The sequence below is a fragment of the Echinococcus granulosus genome (assembly GCF_000524195.1).
Source record: "Echinococcus granulosus chromosome Unknown EG_S00118, whole genome shotgun sequence".
Lineage (NCBI taxonomy): Eukaryota > Metazoa > Platyhelminthes > Cestoda > Cyclophyllidea > Taeniidae > Echinococcus > Echinococcus granulosus.
In genome coordinates, this window is record NW_020170498.1 from 107,199 (window position 1) to 131,774 (window position 24,576).

At 43.0% G+C, this 24,576-nt stretch overlaps 3 protein-coding genes across 3 annotated transcripts in view; all 3 read left to right on the top strand. All coding sequences in view use genetic code 11, as the record gives it.

Annotated features, from left to right (window-relative positions):
- Window positions 1-943: 943 nt before the first annotated feature.
- EGR_08759 (Cyclin-dependent kinase-like protein) lies at window positions 944-10,800 on the top strand (the record flags this gene model as incomplete). Its single annotated transcript, XM_024498008.1, has 10 exons — window positions 944-961; window positions 2,009-2,197; window positions 2,580-2,701; window positions 2,978-3,050; window positions 3,512-3,602; window positions 3,925-4,311; window positions 7,661-7,743; window positions 8,408-8,476; window positions 9,434-9,892; window positions 10,399-10,800. 10 exons carry the CDS (start codon window positions 944-946, stop codon window positions 10,798-10,800), a joined length of 1,893 nt encoding a protein of 630 aa, XP_024347585.1.
- Window positions 10,801-11,784: 984 nt separating this feature from the next.
- EGR_08760 (Kelch-like protein) lies at window positions 11,785-20,569 on the top strand (the record flags this gene model as incomplete). Its single annotated transcript, XM_024498009.1, has 11 exons — window positions 11,785-12,059; window positions 12,315-12,448; window positions 12,512-12,915; window positions 14,312-14,531; window positions 15,240-15,479; window positions 16,502-16,988; window positions 17,073-17,284; window positions 17,711-17,965; window positions 18,022-18,482; window positions 19,371-19,444; window positions 20,281-20,569. The coding sequence occupies 11 exons, from the start codon at window positions 11,785-11,787 to the stop codon at window positions 20,567-20,569; spliced, it is 3,051 nt and encodes a 1,016-aa protein (XP_024347586.1).
- Window positions 20,570-23,054: 2,485 nt separating this feature from the next.
- Window positions 23,055-24,576, top strand: part of EGR_08761 (hypothetical protein) — a gene marked incomplete at both ends in the record, with an annotated part of 2,741 nt that continues 1,219 nt past the window's right edge. Inside the window, 2 exons of the mRNA XM_024498010.1 lie at window positions 23,055-23,241; window positions 23,531-23,668. Of these exons, the coding sequence (XP_024347587.1) occupies window positions 23,055-23,241; window positions 23,531-23,668 (325 nt within the window). The remainder of the gene's footprint in view (window positions 23,242-23,530; window positions 23,669-24,576) is intronic.

Sequence of the window (24,576 nt, forward strand, 5' to 3'; positions counted from 1 at the left end):
TTGTAATGGCTGACGCGGGAGGTTGACCTGTGGGAGCGCCGGGAACGACGCTCAAAAGAGGAGGGAGGCTATGTAATACGATAGTGGTTTGTCCCTCGGTTCTGGTGAGGCGCCACTTTTGTGCTTCGAATTAGCCCCCTTGTACCTCGCTGGGTGGGCTGGCCTTTTGGGCCATGCCAATGGCCCAGACACCTTCTCTGCGCTGAATATGTATTCTGCCCGAGTATTGTGTCTTCTTTCGTCTTCAGGGAGTCCCGGGACGCTACAAACATGAAGCGGTGCATCGGCAATGGGAGAAAATCAATTCCGTTTTTTTTTTGAGATAGGCGACCAGAGGATACGCTTAAGTTGGGCCGAATCAGGCAAAGATTTCTAGTGAAGCCAAATCAATCAGTGGGCGATTCAGCTTTCTGTACGGCAAAAGGCGACTGTTGCAAATTGGCGCATTATGTACAAATTAGGCGTAGTGAAATTACAAAGGGTGAAAAAAATCAAATCATAAACATTCTATTTAAATATTTGTTGATTTTTTGAAGTATACATGTCTTTAAATTGATTATTGCCTACAAAGTAATCCTTGTATTGAGATGTCACACATTTGGGCTACAGCAGATATTTTATTTTTGAGATTTACATGCTATTTCCATCACAACACAAAATTTGTGAGTCAAAAATGTCGACTTCTGCAATTAGATTACCCTTGGTATTTTCATCGCACAATTAGCGTTTAGGGAATGACCTAGAAAGAAGGTATCTATAGCAATTAGTTTATATGCCCGAATAGAAAGAGCGATTTATAAAATATATGAATTCAATTTGATACACTATACGTTCATATTTTAAAGCAAGGATGAATTTTGCATAAGAATTTGTAGTAAGTTTTTTTTTGTCGTGTGTTTGGCCCATTAAATACCTAATTATCAAGTAAGAATAACAGAGAGGAATGCCAAAATATATTCCAGTATGTTTTCATGCTTTTGATATCTTACTCTCACCTGTCTTTACCACAGAATTGTTTCCCTCTGCTATTACGCTTCGGTATAGGGGTAGCAATAGACGCCAAACTTAATAGATTCACTAGGTGATAAAATTCCGGTGCTCATTTTATAGCCTTTTAATAGCCACTTCTGTAAGGCACAATGTCATTTATACCCTTTACAAATGTGAGTATATTTACGCACACTGTCTTTTAACTAATTAAATGCAACAATCTGGATTGATTATAATAAAAAACATTCTACAGGTAATTTCCGAGTTGTTACCCAAAAACCTTTGCCTAAAATTACTGCAACCCCTCTTTCCTAATTCAGGTAATGATGCATTTATAAATTGTTGCATCTTTTTGGGGAATAGTCACTAACCTTTCCAGCAATGTAATGTTCATTCTAAGCACTAAGCAGTTACTTGTATGCATGTATACGGAGAATGGGAAGACTGTGAGTAATTAAAAGTGGATCTTTATTGCATATAATGTCTTACAACATCTGCTATGAAATTGTAAATGCAAACAATGGATACGGTCCTGGATGGGAATATTTGGGCTGCATGGAAAACAATCAAACTTAATGTGTTTTGGCATTGAATCGGAGCTAGACACAGAGGCAGTAAAATAAATACCCCTCAGGCGAAGTGTGAAGGAGATGATAAAACTAAACATCTCTTTAACTGCCTTAATCACGCTCTTTACAAATGCATCCTACGATACGGAAAAGAACCCTCAGAATTCTGGTCAATGGAAGAATTGAAGATTATTTGGGTTTTGCCATACTAAAGCGAACTAATGCTGTATCATGCATTGAGAAGTAGATTGTAAAGGAAGTGGTTCTTTAATAAACGTTTCACTTTCTTACCTCAGGTTATGACAGTTTGTCAATAATTACTCAAACAATGATAGATAACTTTAGCATTTCTTTGTTTACTTCAGTTGGTTAGAAGTGGGAGAGAGCCGATATTTATAACCATTTTAGCTTTACATGAAGCAACGACCCATCGAACAGCTAAAAAATAGAAAAGAAATACAAATCCCGATATGGAACGATATGAGAAGATTGCACGAATTGGCGAGGGAGCCTACGGAGTCGTGTTCAAGTGTCGAAATCGGCAGACCGGTGAGGTGGTGGCCATCAAGAAGTTCACAGAATCAGAGGAGGATCCTGTGATTCATCGAATTGCTATGCGAGAAATACGTACTCTCAAGGTTCCGTCTACTCAACTACATCTTTGTTGATTTATTTTGTGTAATTTGCCAAAATGATATTACTTAGCATCGAAATGAGCAAACCGGCAGTACAATGTGTAAAACTCATCTTGGATTGTGGAGTAGCTTCACACTGCTAGCAAAAGGCCTGTAATATACAAGAACTTTGAGTCTAAATAGAAGGAAAATCAGGCTCTTTCTTTTACTTTTCAGAGCAAAAACAAACAACCTTGCAACTTTCTATATTAACGGTCTTTTCCTAATCATACGGAAATTTTTTAGCCATTGGGTACTTGGCTAAAATGTTTTTAGGGCTCCTACCTGTCATGAGGTTTAATCGAAGTAAAATAATCCTTAATTACGCTGTTTGACACCCACATAGCAATTGAAGCATCCCAACCTAATAAACCTCATCGAAGTGTTCAAACGGAAGAAGCGTCTTCATCTGGTTTTCCAATATGTGGACCACACGTTGCTGAATGAATTGGAGCAAAATCCCAAGGGGTAAGTGGGACCAAGAGACTCGCTAATGCAAACAATTACCCACCTAGGTGCTTGGAACCATTCTATTTAAAAGAGAATTGATAAAAATACTTTTTTTCCTGACTTGTGGACTACTGATCTATCATTAGGTGGGTTGCTGACTAAATGAGAATCGCCTGAGAATTGCAACCCTTTAAATTATAAAGTGTTCCGAATAAAGCTTTAATATTCAGAGCCTTTCGATAACAATTACCAACAAGTTATTTTTTGAATTAACGAACGGATGTTTAATTTTAGGCTCAAAAGGAGTCAGGTTGTCGAATTCACCTGGCAGCTACTTCAAGCTGTAAATTTTTGCCATGAACGTAATGTGAGTGATATGTTTTAACAATTTTTTACAAAAAGCACAAACCTAAACTTTTCCACAACACCGAATTCTCGAACCAGTTATTTCGAATTTCGAAGACTCGATCTGATTTCTGATTGGCTGGTCAAAAACATTTCTTCTGAATAAAATGAAAAACCCTTACTTTTTACCGCTGGGTATTTCTTGAAAGTACTTTTTGTTAACTGAAGGTGATGGGTGCTAATTAATGTGAGAAGCCTATTCCGAGCGTAGAGCAAGTTAATTTTTCCCTTATAAGTAGCGAATCCCTCTCCTAAAGGTTCAAATTCAAAAGACTGAATATTAACCTATTGCTTTGGGCATTTTAGAACCATAAAAGAAACACTAAAAATATGTGGCTAAGCATATAAGTTAACGTAATCATGCTCCATATAGGCATAGTGTAACCCTGAGCCCGTACCAAATGACTTTATTTTTGATGGTAGTTCATTCACCGCGACGTCAAGCCAGAAAACATCCTCATCACAAAGACACGACAGCTAAAACTATGCGACTTTGGATTCGCTCGGACACTCAGTAAGTTACAGCTGCTGCTACTGATATTGCTGATAAGTAGGCTAAGCGCGTATGTTCAGAGGGCATTTTGAAACACTCCAATATCAAATTCGCCCCACCTTTAGCTTACAAGAGTGATGGAAGGGTGATGCTATAAGTAGTATAAAAGAAATTCAAGCAATCAGCGAGTCCACACATTCATTGCAGATTTTCCCTGATAGCATACTGAATTGCTCATAGCATAGCCAACAAGATAACTCCCGTATTTTTATGCCTCAATTCCTCCTAATTTATATATGCTGCATCAACTTAATGAGCTCGGCTCTTTTTTCTACAAAACAAGCCGGTCCAGATGACAAATATACAGATTATGTGGCAACCCGTTGGTATCGCGCTCCAGAACTATTGGTGGGTGATACACAATACGGACCTCCGGTGGATATTTGGGCTATCGGCTGTGTTGTGGCCGAAATGCTTACAGGTTCACCCCTATGGCCAGGCAGGTCCGACCTTGACCAACTCTTCCAGATCATCAATACTCTCGGTATGTTCGGATGTTGTGACCACTTGCTTGTCTACGGTCAAATCCGCCATGTCTTCATAGATGCGGACAGTCAAAACAGGTCCCCACCGTTCTCTTACCTCTTAGAAATAGCTCTATGCGCCAGTAATCTACCTCCAGAAAACAAGAATTTTCTTTTACTATACGACTTGAACAAAATCATTTGTTGTAAGTTTAAAAGTCCTCTCCACTTCTGAACCACGTCCACTGTCCAACTAAATGCTGACTAATGGAAATAGGGAATTCAGAGTGTATTTTTTTCCCTAATTGTTAAGCGATGGCTTATGCCTTCTAAGTGACGCAGAATTTAAGTTGTTAATGTAAACTTTTAAGGGTTTGTTTAACTTAGCGTTTGATGGGGCGGATACTGAGTCGTATGGCCCCTGGGCCATGTTAGCAGCATCCCGACTCTTCCGTGCGTTAGTAGCTTGTTTTCTGTCACGCTTCTGTGACGCCTTAAGACTGCATGAAGGACCCAGGGTGCGTCACCAATTCATCGTAATGTTAGCTACACGGATACTTTGCCTCTCCATCTTTTCCTCCATTTGGCATTTGCGACACACGTAGAAAAAGCTTGTAGAAGAATAAACACCTAAATTTTACTCAAAACTTGAACTTTTTCCTAATGATGTTGGTTCTTCATGATGGTCGATCAGGTTTGTCGATTGGACTCAAGCTCAGCACTGGCGACATGTTGAGTCCCAAAATTTCAAACTTTATCGCCGTAAAGTAGAGCTGATATCTGTAATATCACTACTACTTCTGTCATTTATATTTAGACCTATTTTTGCCGGATTTTTTATTTAAGAGCCAAAAATCACTTTGCTTTCTCACTAAATAACGCCGCTTAAACAATGCCCCAATCTCCCATAAATCACTCAATTGGAAGTGTGTGGGACCCGTGAGAAAAACTAACCAAGAACTAATTACTACTAGACGCTATTTTGTAGCCCCTTAATAATTATTTCACAAAGGTAATGTAAAGTTTACAGTTTGACCTTGAATTTGAGAGGAACTAAATCGAGTACCTGGTCAAGTTTCCGATTTGCATGCCAACATGAAAAGTCCTTTCTTTTAAAACTCGTCTTAGGGTCTCCAAAATGTTTTCCAGTTAAAAATGCCATTTTTTGTGGACAATATATGCTCTCGTACCTTTCTTGTGCGACATACTTGGCTCTAAAATCAACTTAATTAAAATACAGATGATGCTTTCTAAATATACTGCGAATGCACACAATCCAGTGCCCTTTTGGTAAGTCGAATGACGCTGAAACGTGGGATATCTAGGAATATGCAGGAAAGGGCCCTTACTTTAAAGGACATCATTTAAAATGCTCGTCATCGCTGTCGTTCAAACACGACATGACACCCTGCATAAGACCCAACCGTGGGCATGAAATGCAGTAATTAATGTTGCGCAAGAAACATACAACATCTGGATGTATTAAACGCTTGCATTCAGGAACACCAGTAGTGGATGTTGTTGGTAAAAGCCCAAATATCGGCCCCAAATTGATTCCCAAAATATGATCTCTTATGGTTTACTCCAATAAACGTGCCTGATTTCGTTTATTGCAAGCGGATCATCCAAAGCATATAGTGGTAAAATTACTGTCTGAATGGTTCCTTGTAAAGGTGAAATTGGTGAAGATGCTCTCTAGGCCAGTGACTGAGAAAAAGGAGATTATAGCGTTGATAGGAGGAATGCTACTCCCCATGACGCCTATATTTGTCTAAAAAATAAGCTGTTATTTTACGTGAAAAAAAAATTCAAGTGATGAATGCTGAGGAGGGGAGCTTCGGTGCTTCTGTGACTACTGCTGCCTTGGAGACAACTAAACAATTGGCCGAAATAGGAGCATTTAGCGTATTTTTAGAGCTACTGCAAAAGCAAGACAGACTAGAAATAAAATCGGCTCTTTTAAAGCTGGCTTTTGTCAGGTTACACGGTTTTGAATTAGTTAACTCGGAGTCACTACAAAAAACTGGTATTCGTTGTCAAAACCTACTGGATTTTGCTCTTTCTAAACGTTTGGTATATATTGTTGGTTTTACTTAGTGCCAACTAATTTTATCGCACCTAAATTTACCAACTAGACTAAGATATGGCTGATAGAAATCGTGCAGAAGCAGATGGAGGTAAAAAGTTGGTTTTCACCTCCTCAGCTAAAATATGTTTCTCTTATTGGCATTAAAACACAGGTAGGCAGTATGCCAAACCCTCTCCACCCAGACAGGGAAATGATGTGCCTATATTTCCTTTCTGGATTTCCTTCTGAAGACGTTGTTTAATACATAAATGACGCCCTCAATCTATGCTTACTTCTATAGTTTGCAGTTTTCTACACTTTCTGTTCATTTTTCCTCCCCCCCCCCCCCTAACTCTGCTCACAAAGAAGACATCGACAAAGTGGTTGAAAAAAATGAGTTTTAAATTAAGTTCTCTTTTCTAGTCCCATGAAACGCATAAAAGCAGCTCTGTATTGGTATTTGTGGTGATCCTTATTACCTATGTTAGCATTGGTACAATTTCCAACTTTTGTGGTAATTTTTTGCAGCACAATTCTGGAAAATAATAACATTTGTTCGTAGTATGGACTTAAATTAGGGAAAGACAGGAAGGTTTCACGGATTTATGAATAAGCTGGCTTCACCCTTTTTTACTTTGTGATCCGCAGAGCAAACAATAGGCTACGAGAAAGCAAAAAGGTGATGGGAAATTAAAAAAAAGGAACAACACCGCCCACCCTTTTTAAAATAGGGTATGGCAACATAGGAAAAAAGGCTCCTCTTTATTAATTAAAAATTTTGGTAATTAAAACCTACGATAAATTGAAGGAATCATAGAGGCACCTCTCAATGGCTGTCAATTTTATTTCACCTCTCTCCTATCCATGCGCCATTTGGTTTGGGCCCAGAAATACAAGACAAAAGATTTTGAGAGGAAACAGCAACCCCCAGAAAGCAGTCCCGTTGTAGTGCCTCTAAAATCTTTTGCTTGAAAGTTGACTTTACAAACATTCTGGCACGCCCATTTTATAAGCCATCACGTTGAGTTCTTCACACTCGCCAGCACCTCGTGTAAGATCGAGGTGACCATCCTGAAACTTGAGCAATCTACCTAGAGGGCATACACACACACAAAATTCCTAGTGTGCCCACATTATGGAGAAGTCCTTGCCTAATTGGAATCTTGACAGTACCCATAGTCTAATTCATTAAAAGAGTGATTTACTGATGATCTCTTCACAGCTGGAATCGGGATTCTCGCACACCCTAATCAGTTGCATAAAATTAGGGCTTATCGAGCCCTTGTAAAAAAATACTTGCATATTGCACAAGAATAAAATAAGGGAAAATAAGAAACAGTGTTGGAGCCATTTAAAGCAAGAAAGATCAGCTAGTAACGTGTATTGGAAGTACACATTATAGTCTAATTTTAGGTCCTTTCAGAGAAAGCGTTGAATCTACTTTTAAATAAAATAGTAATCAAGCAAGTTTTCGATAAATATTCTAGGTGATATTTTGCCCCGGCATCGAGAGATCTTCGCGTCGAATGCCTTTTTCAAGGGACATCAACTACCGGAGCCAAAAATAATGGTAATGCCCTGCTACTGACATCTCATCAGTAGAGTTAAACCCCCTTGATCACGTATCAAAAGGAATCTATCGAATTTTTGCGTTAAGGTCGACGTAATGTCTCTATGCCTAGCTGTATGAACCCGAAAATTAGTAGGACGCTTTCTGAATTAAAAGTCTTCTTAAAATCATGCAAACATTGCAATTACTACTCTAATTCAGGGGACAAGTTAGAATCTTCTCCTTCGGAGGATTTGATAAAGCCATCATTAGCCATGTGTGCTTCACTGCGAAATGTTTCAGGATGGCTACTTTTGAACAGTTACCTTGGTCCATAAACAGTTTGTTCGAATGAGGTACCCGAGAAGTTGCCCCGTTTTGGCGGGTAAAAGCCCAGATAAATTGACGAGACGCACATTTAATTAAGACTGGTATATTATTCCTTAGAACAGGTCGAATTATTTCAACTTGTTACACCACCTTTGGTTGGTATTCCCTACTTTGAGCCCCGCTGCACTACATACTCAGCTCAAATCGAAAAACCCACGTTGCCTGTTTAAGGTCATTGTCGGGCGTACCAATTCATTAAAAACAGCTCTGAATGTAATATATTTTAACTTGTTTAATAAGTTTACACATATAATAAATTTTTCTCCGCTATTTTGTTTCTATTCGGATTTTCTAGGAAAGTCTGGAAAAGAAGTTCGCCTCTCTCCAGCCCCCCTTGGAGGCTTTTGAATTAGACTTCTTGCGGGTAAATCGCTTCCATATTATTTAAAGGCTTTCATGAAATAACTAAAGGGTTAAATGTTTCCTTACTTGCCCTGCGCAACGGTTGGTGGTAGCGCAAAAATTAAAGCACCAAAAATCATTTTACAGTAAGCACATGAAATTTGCAACTCTTGGACAAATTATGGGTTTAAAAAGCCCACACACAGAGAGGGGAGTGGGAGTTGTACCTCCAAATTAGTAAGTGAAGGGTGTATGGTATGACGTGAATATAGCCGACTTCAACTCACTCCCGTGGCAGCGAAATATTCCCTCCATTGTAGTTGTGTGACATTTAAATAAAGTAGGGTAGCATTTGTAAAGATAATAACTAAATGTTTTGGGAATTTCCACTCGCGTGATGTGATACTCAAAAAAAGGTGTATCATGGCTGGGAAGGCTCTCTAGGAGTAGGGAAAAAATTGCCTGTCATTAGTGTCAAGTTAACTTTGAGTCCTGAAGCAATTTTTTCTGCCCACATCAAGCGAGTAGGGAAATTGTGCTACGGATTGCAAGTCAATGAGTCCCAAGTAGGTGTTAGGCGCCAAAAATATATGCATACTTTGGCTTACATCATAAAATCACTCCGTGAGTTTTGAATAGTCTCCTTACTGCCTAACTAGGGATGGGAAGTAGCATTTGGATTCCATCGGTAGGTATTTCCATTTCCACTTCTGCAATATCACTAACTTATCGGAAAAAGTGGGCTCTGTTTCATAATAGACTGCGGGATGTTTATTTGATTGGTATCAAACTATTGGCATTAAGCGATCATGAATGGATGAATTAATTGCATCATGGTGGTCTACCTTCCTCTGCGGGGACTCTTAACAGTAAAATAGGGTCACGATAAGCGAAAAATGTGACTTATTGTTCTTCAGAGTGAAAAAAGCATGTTTAAACGCTACCGAAAGCTTAAAGAAAACTTGAATCTTTCCGTTAGGCCTGCTTTCAGTTAGACCCCGCGGGACGAGCAACGACCGAATGTCTCTTGAAACATAAATTCCTAGAGGGTGCAGGTCTTCTCACTTCCGCTTCTATCGCCTCATCCCTTCCTGCCACCACGGTTTCGGTAACCCCCTCAGGGGATAGCATAGCAACCAACGTACACCGTGCTGGCCTCCCTGCCGAAAGTCGGACCAGGGTGCCCCCAGTGGGAATCTATGCCAGGAAGGCAAAGATCGTTCGTGGTAGCGTCTATCATCCCTTCGCCGCATGGCCAAGGACTGAACTCGGAGGAGCCTCCAACTTTGGCATAACTGGTGCTTCTGTGACTGGTGGTCTGCAGCAGCAACAGTCTGTTGGTAATGTGAGCCTGAAAGCAACTGGATTTTGCGTAAATCCTATGCCATCATGGAAGACTGTTGCCAATACGCAGCCAGGTGGAATGACAAAACTGAATGTGAGTTGGATGGGCATGCATCAGCCCCAATTCCTACCTCGGTGAGGTTCTTTTGGTGCGTTTAAGTAAGCTTAGAAGACAAAACAAGATATGATATCCTCGCAAAGAACTTATCACCGTAGCTCATGCTTTGTGGGAGCCGTCTCTGAGGGTCTCTGTATCGAAACCTGTTCGCTTTCAGTGAGTGGAAGGTTAGAACAAGCTATTACAACTGGTGTAACCACTTTGATCACAGAAAGGAGAAAACAGTTTTAAAACACGCTCATAAGCCACACATTTTCCAGGTAGTACTACGGTGCTAAAACTATTTTATTGACATTTTGAGATGGTCTGCTCACTAAGAGCATGGACCAGTCTGGAAGCAACCCTACTATGGGCGTGTAAAAGGGCTGAGCGGCTATAGCGCAGACAATGGAATGGTAGGTAAAAAATCATTAGGTATGCTTGCTAGTAAAAAGAGATACACATCATCCTGTTACAGGATAGATATTTTGTGATTCTAGCAGAACGACAACTCCCTTCCAAGCCTGAAAACCAATCAGAACGCTCATGTCTCCACTCACCTCTCCACACCATTTCAAAATTTATATGGACTCAATTGTGTGCCCGTCTTCCCCCACCAGTCCACTATACATTCCACACAACACGGACCTGTAGGGGGTCCCACCACCACCTTAACCACGACCCCCGCCACCACTGTCACCACGTCAGTCAAAGCCTGCTGCTTTCAAGTGGCGCCTTTACCAGTTACCAAGTTGGCAGCCTCCAGAACCTTCTTGACGACAACGACGATGAACATCAGCCGACAACATACCATGGGAGGGGCCGCTGTGATGCCGCCGATGCCGCAGTCACCAAATCAGGGTGAGAAGAATCTGGCTGCCATGCATCTTCCCAATATCAATTAAAAAAACCGTCGCACTTAGTAGCCTCCTTGTGATTGTGTAAACATCTTCCTATTTTCAAAAATCTGTGTGAAGTGAAGAAAAAGCAAACATGCAAGAGGACCCTTTTTTCCAATATAGCGTGAGAACCAAGGTTAAAATTCAATGACTTTAGGGAAGAAACTAAGAAGGGACTAAGGAAGAGAAGTCAATAGGTGGCAAATTTTCTAAATAATTGAAAATAAGCTATGCGACAATATTTGAATCTGCCCACCCAGTAAAAAGCCATGAAAGGTTTTTTAGTGTAATACGATAGTGGTTTATCCCTCGGTTCTGGTGAGGCGCCACTTTTGTACTCCGAATTAGCCCCCTTGTACCTCGCTGGGTGGGCTGGCCTTTTGGGCCATGATAATAGCCCAGATACCTTCTCCGTGCTGAATACATATATTCTGCCCGAGTATTGTGTCTTCTTTCGTCTTCAGGGAGTCCCGGGACGCTACATTAGAGGTCATAAATGAGTCAATTCTGAGTTAAAAAAGGTAAAGATCTTAAAAAGGTTAAAGTTTTGCGTTCTTAAAAGGCGTTTCAAGTAGAAATTTGAAACAAGAGTGGAAAATCATTAAGCAGCGTGTCGACATTGTTGAATTAAAAAGCTTAAATTAGAATTAATTATTTCACGCAATGCCACGCGTTTAATTTTTTTGCTATGTCAACTTATTTGGAACAGGGCACAACCCTTAGTTTCCTTGGGTGAAGGAATAATACGTCGTAAACATTTTAGAAATTACCATTCCATTTGAAAAAACGTTTTCTTAACCTTATCAAAACAAAAATCATAAAGCATATAAATCAGACATTTTTTTGCATTTTTACCTCGATTTTAGAAACATTTAAAGGTGAAATTCTGTCAAGGTCAATTGTTTGAATAAGTGCATGCAAATCGACCTACTCCCTTGGTGTGTTTGCGTGTTTTAACATAGGACGTTGACTTTCCATCCGCTATTTCACATGTGGAGTTGTAGCCCCAAATTGAAGGGCAATGCTCTGACATACAATGTGATATTTAGATTTCCAAATTCGTCGTTTAGTTGCGAAAAGTTGATTTTCGGTTCTGCAAGTTATCTTTTCAAGCAAATATTCGATGCTGTTGAATCTGACGGTAATCTCGGATGTTTGCTTTGGCCTGCAGTAAAGGTGTGCTCACACGCCGGCAATATTCTTATCGATCTCGAAGAAGCACCGGAAGCCTTTGAAGCCATTCATCAATATCTTCATGATCCTTCGTAAGTGAATATAGTACTTGCGTTTCCTCTCCTCTACAAGGTTCTAGAAACCAAGCACTTCTCATACTGATATGCTTTGTCTTGATTGTCACTCAGGTTTTAACTTTTGCTATGCGTATAATTTTTACTGTTTTTGTGTGATTTGTTGCTACTTAGTCTCACAGCATTTCTTTTTATTTCCTGTCTACGTTGGTAAATTGATAAACGCGTGTTAAATTAGTTGAATTAATGTCATTTGTTGCAATTTTGGTTTAGATTTGAAATTGATTTATCTTTCCTACCATCGGTGTGCAAAATCGCCAAAAAATACCAATTTTACGCTTGGCGTACTTTTGGCGAAATCTTAGCGAAATCTATCTCCTTAGAAAATATTGGAGGCAAGTCGAAGCGTTTTCCTTATTCGCTTTGCCATTTATGAGTTCTATTTTTACGGGTAGCTTTTGTTATTACAGAAATTTGCCCTCTTGTCATCTTGTCCCCTGACCAAACCAATGCTAGTTCGTTCATCGAGGACGTTACATCACAAGAACTGGCCGCAGCGACTCGATCTTTTCTTACCTCCAACGCTGACGCCATCGCTTCTTCCCAGACAGGTCAGCTGTCTGCTCGTCTCTTCATTGACGTGATTGAAGGTCTCCAAAGCCCTCAGCATGAGTCTTCTTACGACGTTGGGCCTTTCAACGACACTGACGATTGGATTCTTTCGGAAAGGGTTCTCTTTTACTGTTCTCGGCGAATTCAAGACAGAGAACCACTGGATGAGGGAAATTATGTCACTTTTGAGGATAAGGCGGCTAGGAGATTGAACAATAAAATCCATGCTCCTGCTAGTGACACTGTCACCGACGAAATTCGAGTATGTACTTTTGATTACAGTTCTTTCTTTCTTTTTATACTTGATCTAATAAAATGATGATTGATGCAATCGCCTTTTAGATGACGATCTCTGACACTCAGCTAATGAATTTTGACAAATCTGTGAGTAGTTTTTTTGTTTTCGTGTGTGTATTTTGTCCTGAAAAACAGCAGTAGCCTTTGTCACAAACGCATATTACTTACCGTCGTGATAGCCCTATGTGTATATAATCTTTCACCCCTAGTTGGACTATTAAATGATTAATATGGTGGTTCAGTGCAGACCAACCAGCGGAATGAATCTTCCAGGCCATAGGTGACATCCTGAGTCAAATCATACATTGCCTTGTTGTCATGGTGGCGTTAAAGTTACTATCTGGTGACAATTAGCTGGAAGAACAAACCTGAGAATCACCATGGTCAGCGGCAAAAGTCTTTATTTTTTTCATTCAAATGTGATTTGGATGACGCCACCGGCGTTATCGTTGGTGTTACCTCAACCACCCTACGCACTATTGATGTCACCGCATGTCATGGTGCACGTGCAACTCAGACGATTCTCTGTGTCTGAGTTACACCCAAACCCTGTAAAAAGTCTTATCTATGCCTACGGATGAGGGTCAGATTATTAACTCTTGACCCCTATTGTTTGTCCATCCCAGTGGAGGTCGGTTCCATAGACTTGGCAAGGAATCATTTTGCATATCTCTGTCGTAGTGAGACTATTTATACAGGTAATATCGGTAGCTTATTTCCTTAAATTTTAATCTAAATCTTCATGCCATCCCCCCTTTTAGACGATTTAGCTTAGCTGGAGGTAAAATTGGAGGTTTCGCTTTGATCTGCGATCCCGACACTCCACTTTTATAGCATTGGGTCATTTTTCAGTGGTTCTCCTGGAATTTTGCTAGCGATTCTGGAAAGGAGAGCTGCAGTATATTTCCTAAGGGAGTTGCATGATGAGATTCCTTTGTTTCTTCATCCGAGAGTGTTGATTTCTCTACGAGGTGAACAGTCCAAGCTCTGCTTGGATGCGGTCAGAGGCCGTACATAACCTTAGGGTCAGACCAGAAGTCGTGGGCAACCAGTAGACAAAATACATGGTATGGCTTGTTTAACTAAGAAGTGACCGAGCAAGACTTTGTTTCGGTACTGCCGCCGTTGCTAGGACCACTGATTCTTTTGCAGTCAATCATGCTGCTATCAGTGAATCACGTGACTTCCTCATGGCACGTGCCTTTCGCTAGCATAAGTATCGCCGTGCCACTTTAGCACGCTTCTGACTTTTTTGCTCTGCACAAGCTTGTGTATCTTCTCTCCGGGCAAATTAACCCCCCCAACCCTCTCTTGTTGACAATTGGAAGATCTGTCAATTAATCTCAATCGTCCAATTTTAGACGTTATTATCCCAACTCTCACTCTCCTCCTCGGAGCTGGGAGAACAAGTTCAAGTCGCCGAGGTGGGTCGGCAAGTGAGCAGTGGGAGCGAGGCGGTGCTTGGAACCCCCTCACCGACGCCGCCGCTACAACCGATGTCCCCACTCGCACTGCCACCTAGTCGATCAGCCTTTTCTGCCGACATGGAGACCTGTGTACTGGCTAAGACGTCACTCGGAGGTGGGTGATTAGTGCTGTTGGGAAAAAAAAAGCACCGTTTTTTGTTTAATTTTTGCCTTAAAATTGTAAAAAAATCCCAACAATAGCTTCAAGTCTTGTGGTGGATACAAAATCCAGTGTGTGGTCGTGACTGCAGCCCGCTTTTATGAAGTGAGGAAGTATTGATTTGTCTCATGTTTATCACCATTAGCCTAAGTAATATCGATTTATTGGAAAATGATATCCACTTTTTTTGCCTCAATTCCTACCTCCTATGAAGGGTCATTGGCGTGATATCGATTTTGAATAGCTTGTGTGTTTGGTTTTTTTTCCATTTCTCTTATCACTTTGAAAAATATCCCTGAGTTCAGAAAAAATTCTAGCACTTATTTTTTGACAAAGCATTTTTGCGATTGGAACCCACATTCCTCCTCACAATTACTTTGTTGGAACGCATTTCTTTGTCAACGCTATAACAAGATTCCTTTTTTTTGTGGGTTTACTTAGTCTCGTGGGCTCTTTTCGGCACTCCAAGTGATTGGGAAAGTGTTGATTTGTCACGAAACATTAAAAATTATTGCTTGACTTTTTTAATGAGTTGTCTGTTGCTCTTACTCATCACTGTGGAGGTATTCAACTCTAGCACCCACTGTGATAAAAGATACCGATTTTTAGAAGTGGGAAATAAAGATTTTTTCTTAGTTATACTCCCCTCTTCTTCTCTTGCAGCCGGACCAATCTCCATCCACCTCGGCAAGTTGGAAGGTCGACTTGTGAGCATTTCAATGAAGCGACGACGTGCACCTTCAGGACCTGGCTCCTCTGCCTCCTCATCAGTGGTGGGGGGAGGTGGTGCAGCGTATTCCACGACAATCTCCCTCCCCACATCGATCGTCCTGCCGCCTTCACCCCCACCGGTCAACACTTCAACCACCACCGTGGTTATACCTTCCACGATTTCTACTCTTGGTGAGTCTTTGGCGTCTGAGTTTTTATCATCATTTGGTGCTTCAACGAATGTCATGTCAATCAAAAGTTGAAATTAACTTGTTTTACAGTTATACTGTTGAATATCAAAAAATGATTGAATGACTAGTAGAACAAAAGAAATATTATTGCTTTGAGAAACCTGACATTACTTTCTGGACAGTATGAATCGTATTCATTATCATCGGCTCAACTTATCACATATATGGAGGAGTTGATGCCTACCTAAATTTGGTAATCATTTTTGAGCTTTTTTTTACTTTAAGTTGGTTTCTTCACTTTTTGAATGCGCTGCACTTTGAAGTTCAGGAAACTGTAAAACAGATGATTGAAAAGTGATTGCTTTTGTGGGATTCCCCGTGAGGCAATTATGATTAAATGAAATTCTTACTAGAATATCGCAAGTCCGCGCTTATTCTCTTGCTATTCATTATCACTGGTACCCAGGAAGGAAAGGCTGAGGTATCTACGATATTCTCATTCCAAATAGACAGTGTATCTCTGTGCCAATTAAATCATGTTAAGGGATTACCGTCATGCCAAACTCACAACCCGATGGTGACATAAATGTACGGATATGTCCTAGTGAACCCAAACAAAATGTAATTTTTCAGTCAGGAAGCCTGGTGTGCATGCGTAGATAAGCTGACTAACGTAAACACCTCGAGGTCTGTTATCACTATTTTGCCTTGTCGAAATGTAGCAGTTGCGTCGCGACACCGCTCGCCCCTCGCCCGACTCGGTGTGTTCTTGGAGCCGCTGCACTGTACGTCTGGTTTGATCTGATCTGACTTGGTCATGACTTGTGCCGCTGCCGCATTAAAGACACCTTTAATGTCTACCGCCTCATTCTATTTACTACATCATTACCACACGGCCGGATGTGATGCGTTTGCAAAATAGAGCGTCACAGAGCTAACTTACCCCATCTCCAGCATGGCTTTCTGCTAATTTCACTTCGGTTGTCTTACAGCCTTCTCCTTCTCACTGCTCCTGTCTTTCAGACGACCACTACCCGAATGAATGCTCCTCTTCCGGCTGCATTCATCGAAGAGGCTCTATCCTGCGCTCCTTTGGTTGCCTTTCAACTCTCCTTCTGGAATCTCGTTCCGCGGCTGGAGCTTGTACCATCTACTCCACAATTGAGGATGGAGAGGATGAAGCGAGTAGAACGGTGAGCCATTTTATCCTCATCGCTGGTGGCACTTCTCACGATCGGTGTCTTAATTCGACTGAGATTCTGCGCATCTCACGACCTTTGAGCGAGGTGGATAGCTTCGCGGATCGGAGAGCCTCCGTGATCAGTGCAAACTCAGACTTTGAGAGCGTCTCCAACTTCGGTGGTTATGGGTCTGTCAGTTTGACGACGCAGTCTGGACCTGCGATGCATTCTTCACGTGGTCGGCTTGCCGTGGCTGCTTTGGAAAAAGCTTCTTGTGTCTACGCGTGTGGTGGATGCGATGGCAATAATGATCTTGCTACTGTTGAATGGTGAGGCTAAAAATACACTCAAAATAAGCCTTTAAAAGGGTTTTTTGGTCGTAATAATTACATTCTTTTCTATCGTATTTTCAGTCTCAGCTTCGACTCAAAGACTGAGCATTACAAGAAGTGGCGTTTTGTGAACAGTATGCAACAGGAACGTAGCTGTTGTGCTGTTGCCACATTGGCAGATGAGTCACGAATTGTAGTCATGGGCGGCCAATGCGAAGGTTCTCCCCTGTCAAGTGTTGAAGTTTACTACCCCGATTCGGACAAATGGCTCAACTTACCGCCCATGTCCGAGGGTTAGTCGTCGACTCAAATTTAACACTTTTGTGGCGTGAGAGTGTGACATTTGATGTTCTAATTTGGCTTTTATCTGTGGCAATGACGAAACGACGTGGATAATAATACGGTAAATACTTGTTTCCTTCAAATTTCGTAACAGAACTACTTGCTGCTAACATGAAGATTAAATTTTTGGAAGCTAGATCTCCGTGGTTAAATGTCCTCATGCTACTTAGCTCTTCTCTTCTTTTGAGGGTCATTTACTTTGAGTGTATTATAACTCCTCGTGACACAAGATTGAAGATCAAATAATTATGTCGATCGTCACGTGAAAACTCTTAAATCAAACGACAGTCATGCCCATTAACTTATCTAGAGGTACGAGAATGTTGGAAGGCCAGAAACTTAGAAGATTCAATACTATTGTGGTTTCTCCTTTGTAGCTCGAAGCCAACTATGTTCAGCGTCCTTGAGCCAAATAAACCTCATTGTGGCAGTGGGTGGGGTCAGCGAGACGGCTAGTACCCCCTCAACTCATCCTTTCAATACCTCTATCCCAAACGTGATCGAATGCACCGAATTCTCTCCCTCCGGTGAGGCCTACGATCCACGTTGCGCTCACTGGATCCATCTTCCTGAACTCCTCAGCCGGGGTCCTCTTATTGGCGCCGCCTTGGTTCCCCTCTCTCCCTCTTCTGGTGAGTTATTTTTAATACCTGTTTCAATGACTAACATGTTTTCTCTCTGCCTCTAGGTCGCCTCCTTCTAATCGGTGGTTCAGACGGTCTTTCCACCTTAACTCAGACCCAGATCTTTGACTCGCGTACTTGGAGCTGGCTACCGGGGCCGTCTTTGTCGATTGGTCGAGCATCGCCATGTGCTGTATCACTCACACCACCTTCAATTCAATCAACAATGGCCGTATCCTCGGGGGTGCCCTGCATTGCTGTGATTGGTGGTTACAATCTCTCCGCCGGTGGCTTCCTCAACTCCGTGGAGATTGTCGGGGTAACAGGTAGCTCAGGACAGATTTCACCGCTCAATGTGCCTTCTAGTACCTCGCCTAAGGCCTTTACCTTTGCACCCGTCCCTGGAGTTTCCGCCGGGAATACCATGACTCCTCTTCGCATTCCGGCTCATCACGATACCTCACCCCCTGTCTCACCACCACCCCCATCTCCATCCCGAGGTGAGGAACAGACTGGCCACTCACCAGTGGGCATCATTTCGACAAACTAAAGAGATAATTATATTTACGAGAGATAGTCATGGTACCACCTAGAAATGTGTGCGTGTCTCTTACTCCACCCTCCTCACCCCCATATGTTTCTCACTATTTGCGTGGGCATTTTTTTACACCCCCATTAATCTTGCTTTTATTTTTTTATCTAGCAGTTTTAGCTAGTTGTGGTGGGGTAATGATAAGTTAAACTGAAATCAATGACCGCAATAACGCTCTGTTTGAAGTACGGCGTACATGACACTTCAACCTCCGATGCAGGGTCAGGGGAGGTATTTTTGGGGTTGGAGACCAAAAGACTGGTCGTCAAATGAAAGGCGAAAGAATGAGAATTAAAACGGTATTTTGACCATTGGGAATCCAACGCCCGGAGCTCGGACTGGGGGTCAAATTGACGCAGGCTAGTGAGTTAAAAACACGGATTGCTGAATGTGACAGCCCGTCAGTGAATTCGCGTATTACGTGAGTCGACTATGTTGGGTAATGAGTGAGGAATCTGCGGCGGACCCGTAAACTACGGAGTGGCCCAAGATTTAACCTGGGGTTTGGAGACTCCGCGACCGAGGAGGACGCTTAACGAAAGCCTTTGCTCACCTCCTCTTTTGGCGTGTTGGTAGGTTGGCGCGAGCAGATCTGCGATTGGACTGTCGAATGAGGATCGAGCAGATTTGCCACAGTTTGCCATTTATAAAGTGTAACCCGAAAATGCATATTCATTCTGACCAGAGTTACAAACACTAAATTACGAGCGCGGGGGTTGAATACCAAGTAGACCAGCAGCTCCTTTTGTCAACTAGCAGTCTGGCAATTGATGCGAGACTGGGGAATGTGTAGACCATCGCAACCTAGAAACCATTTTTTAGGTGATCCATCTCACTGAAGGCGAGATGTCGACGAGGAGGCGGTCATTGAATGAACAGACGGAGTTGAAAGTCAAGTAAGGGTCGAAGGTTTCAACTATCGCATCATCCGTTTTAGAAAGGCGTCCGTAAGGGCTTGGGAGTGTTTTGGAGGTCTTCGGTGAGTTGTCTCCCCCCCTCCTCTCCTCCTCCCAGGGAGGATGTTTATGACGTGCTTCCCGTATCCTCATTTATCATTCCTTACCTATTCTTGTTAGCCTCTGTAATATTTGTTTTACTCAGCAGTTGATAGTCCCTTGATGATGCCAAATTTGGAGAATAGGTGAAAATAAGGGGGCAAAAAACATGGACTTTTACGTGATTAAATCCGAGAGTACTTTTGTAACTCCACAAGTGACCTAAATTGACCCGGAATCTAGAAATCCGCCCTTAACTTTGAGATGAATATCTTTACACCGTAAAAATTGGATCGTTTTTTTACCTTTGTGATATTTTGTTCATCACAATGCGAATCACCTTTCACACCTTCAATGGAAACGGGAGACCTCTTCTTGGTGCGCCTGTTGTCCTCCTCCAGCACCTCGACTCTTCGTTCGAGTGGTAGCAAGCCAAGGCAGCGCAGAAAATGTTTGAAGACTGGATCACCGAGCGGACGTAGGACGTGTGGAGCCTCAACCCCTTGGCCAGTTAAACGAAATGTCAAATTCCCACATTTGCCCAATTTGACGAGGTGGAAAGGCATCTTATTTGACGCTCGATAAGATCGGGCAGTTGCCTCCAAGCAAATACCTCTTCACTCTTGCCTCCCATGATACTTTGGCCAACCGTCCACAGTGGTTTGACATTTTTGTTTAAATAGGTGTTCCATTACGCGGGGTTTTGAGTCTCCGCGGGTTCTGCTTCCGCTTTGCAGTATGGCGTTCGGACCAGGCCAGAAGCCTCCTCCAGTTCTTCCCTGCGTCAGCAGTGCTTGTTTCACCATACGACCATGGCTTCCACGCTCAGTGGAAGCACAATCCACTCAGTTACAGATGTCCACGTTGAGAAACAATGTGCCCGACTACTACGGCAGATCCATTCCAAAAAAAAACCTCCTTAGTGAGGACTACGAGGATCTTTGTCGGATCTGTGAGCTTAAAGAGGCTTTAGACAAGATCACTGACTGTAGTGGATACGGTGAGACAAAGTGGCAGACCTCGTAAATGTTACGACTTCCTCTATTTCAAATGCCAGCTCTCTTATGCCTGATGTGCTGAAGTTATCCATCTCTGTCTGTCAAGCAGGAAGAAGTTGCTCTGAGAATATGAAGGGAAGTTAAAAGTGCCATCAAAGGAACCAAATATGTTTTTGTATCATCTCGATACTTTTCTGGAGACAGAAGAAGGTCCAATGCTCTGAAGGAGTAGACATTATTCGACACCGAGCTGGACTAGGAGGCGACTGCCATGGCCCGGAGGCCAATCCCCCTCGGTAAAGATACAACGGCGGAGATTCAGAGTGACCCCTTCGCCAAAACCAAAGGTTAAACAAACCACCAACGTATTACACAGCCCCCCTTTCCCCTTCTGGGCGTCGTTCCCGCCGCTCCCTTGGACCAACCTCCAGTGTCAGCTATCACCACGCAATTGGTGCTGCATAGGGAACCGCCCACGAGCCAGCCGCACCAGCCATCGAATTTTCTTGCAGCTGAGGCGACACTTGACCGCGATATTACAGATCCCTCATGGCGATCCTCTTGGATTGGGTGTGTCGTCCAGTGTGGGAGATGGAGGAATGTGCTGGCCATCACGCGTGTCCATAGCCAGTCGAAGGAACGCTGACCTAAAAGCAAAGTCATGGACAGGATTTTATTTCTATTCCTTCCTGCCACGCTGTTCGCACTTCAGAGCTGTCCATTTAGCTAGTAGAGGAGTGGAGGTGGTACCACGTGTTCACTTCATTGCCACCCTCGTCCAGGTAGCATAGACAGCACCGCGTTGGACTTTTCCCAGATGGTTCATGGTCATTGTCACTGCGGTTGTTAATAGCCTTCCTGTAGTTGGCGCAGGCAGACGTCATTTATAAACCTTTCTCTTGGGAATCGTCACCGATTCTTCTCCCCGCCCCTTCCCCTCCTACCAAGAGACGTCCTGAAGACGAAGGACGACATGTTACTAGGGTAGGACACGCGTGGCCGACAGATGGAAGGGCTTGGGGAGGGGAGGGGGTATTCCCGTGGCCTGGAGGCCGGACCACCCGGCCAAGGTACAGCGGGGGTGACTCACAGCGGCCGCTGCATGTAAAACTGAGAGGTAAAAGCGCAACCAACGTATTCCATTTGCCTTCAACGGAAAAGCCAATTAAGGCGACGTCGTTTCGAGAGGCCAAGTTATTCAATCACCTCGGAACAGTCACTCCAAACAGAGTTAGAGAGGGCGGCATGAATACGATCGCAAAGTTGCAGCAAAATTTGTCTTTTTTGCTCCACTTTTTCGCTAAAATTTCTAAGGTATGTGCTTGAAGATGGATGACCCTCATAAGTGTAGCGGCAGTGACCAACACATCGTGCAGCACAACCCCTGCCCCCCTTCGCCCCTTGAAGCGCCGCGGTCGCGCATGTGTCGAGGGTCATTTTTAAATTTTATATCATGCGGGCTTTGTTTGAACCGCTCCACTTTTGCCGCCCGATTTGAAATGTGGTGAGTACGTTTAGTTGCTTAAAGGAATTGGATTGACCTGGGAAGAGGTCACGAGTGTGCCGAAGCCTGCTCCAGTGGCCAAATGGAGCAACTGGGAGTGTTGCTGCAAAGATAAGAGAAAAAAAGGAACTTCTGCTAAGGTTAGAGAAGGCACCGTTCACCCCTTGCCTGATTTCGCCTTCCAAGGCGATCCCTCTCCATTGCCACCCCCCGCCCACCACCTTCTAGTCTTTCCGCACCGCATCCGGTCGTGTTAGTGACCTCTAGATCTGGCAAACGACGGTCTTTTTGCATTTCACGAACTCTAATCCCTTCCACGTACTTCCTGTCTGCCGCATTGGTCTCCTCGATCTGCTGCCCTTCATGCCTTGCTAACCAGTGCCACTGGCTAGTACAACAATCACGAAGAGAACTACTTCAGGGAGGAGGAGAGAGTTGCGAATGTTTTATGAAGGCTGCAAGTCGTGAGGAGGCTGAATGCTCGCCACAAAGGCACCAACGCTCAAAATTTAAGAGCCCCTCAATTCTTGTGTCTGCGGTTCGGAGTGAAGGGTGTGATGGGGTAGCCAACAAAAAAAGAATTCGACAGAGGTCAGACTTCGACAGATGGATGGGTTGTGCATCCACAGGCATACTTGGCAGACGGATCAGCAATTAATGGCTTCCTCCAGGAATGGAATCACGACCCGAGCGATGCTTCTGCATCAAACGCGTTCCCTTTCCCCATTGGCCCGTTACAAAGTCGATGATTTAGGGATGGCCCTCATCTTAGTTGTCAAAGCGAGTGGTTGGGGGGGGGGGGGGCAGGGATGGAGGTGGGACTTTGTGGAAGGACTTGGAAGATCTTCGTAGGTATGCGCGAATACGACCAAATGATGGGAGAAGTCATGGGTGGGGGATAACTCCTGAATCCAATTAGGCAGGAAATTGTTAAGAAAAGTCGAACTGTTTGGGCTAAAGTTGCCTAGGCGTCTAGGACGATTATTCAAGACAAGGTTATGAACAATAAATGGATGGGTTACTCGAATTGCCAACTGTCCAAATAGTTTCTGGAGAATTTTATGGTTGTGATTACAGCATCGCCATAACAGTGACAAGTGCCCTGGGAAGTAAAGTAGAAGATGGAGAAGAAGAGGAAAAAGATGACACCGGAGGTGGCAGAAGAAGGAGGAGGAGGAACAAGGCGAATTCACCAGGTGAGTGGATTGATCCAACAGACGCCAAAAGGGCAGTTCAAGTGGACCTCTGGACTGCAGTAGTATCGCCTACATCATCTGAACTACTTGCTGCAAATTGATCAAAGGAAGATGCTCTTTCTGTCACGGACCCTTTACCACTGCCTCTTTTGGGGTTTTGGTAACGAAAATTTAGGCTTCCATGGCAAAAATGACATTCGTGAAGTGGACTCTAGGCACTGATATGGTTCCTTGCAATTAAAAGTTTGTTTTGGTTGAATTTCTTGTTTTTTACCACAAAATTTTTAAGGCACTTGGACTGTCCAACTAGGTGAAGAAGAAAGAGGAGAAGAAGTAGAAGTAGAAGAAGCGAGAACAACAACGACATGTTCCAGCCAATGGGAGAAGACCTTTCAGAGCCCTCAGATATTTACGACACCTGCAGCACGTAGTTAGTAATTAAATAAGGAAGGAAGAAAAGAAAACAATAAACTGACTTCCCTTGGAGTAATTTGACAACCAAAAGGAGAAAAACATCTGTCAAAGGCTTATTAACCTCTGATTGGCTGTCCAAATGCCTAGCCGCCAAGTTAGGGGCATCAGCACGTGTAAAACTGTCGCCTTCCCTACCCCTTCCTCCCTCGCCTCCTCCTCCTAATAAATCAGTCTAACATGACTCATAAAACTCTCACCTACTAAGCTTCCAAACACTTTTGATTTCTGGCTTTAGTCGTGAATGTGATTTGTACAAATGCCTTCACCCAGTCACCTCGATGTCTGAGGACATTAGAACTTTGATTTTGGCTGGCAAAGAAACTCCTTTCCTAGCCTAAAACATCTTTTCATGTCTTAGAATTTGAAAAACTTTTTTGCCTTCCATTGCATGCATGCCAATAACCAGGCATCAAGCAGGAGGCTCATTTAAAAAGAAAGAGGAAGAGGAGAAGAGGAAACAAGGGAAACGCATATCTGGAATGAAAAGGCGTAAATATATTTGCCGTTCTCAAACACCTGGGAGATCAGGCCTCCTACATGCTTCTGCTAGAGTGACTTCATGTGCGTCCGCGTAGACAGTAGATTTGGTTGAAGCACTTGAAAATATAGAAGAGGTGACGTCGGAGTAGACCAGCTGAATGTCCATATCTTGGCGTCTATACGCTTCCATGGTTTCAGAGACTTCAGCCTCTGAGGATTGCATTTCTTCTTTAGCCTGCAACATGCCATTCGGACCAGACTAGTAGACTCGCATCAGTAGAGACGTTGGTTGTGAAGACGGGTTGTAAAATATCACTCATCTGTCCACCTCGCCTTCTGAAGTAATTGACACCGTGGTACCGGAGCATCGACAAACACCCC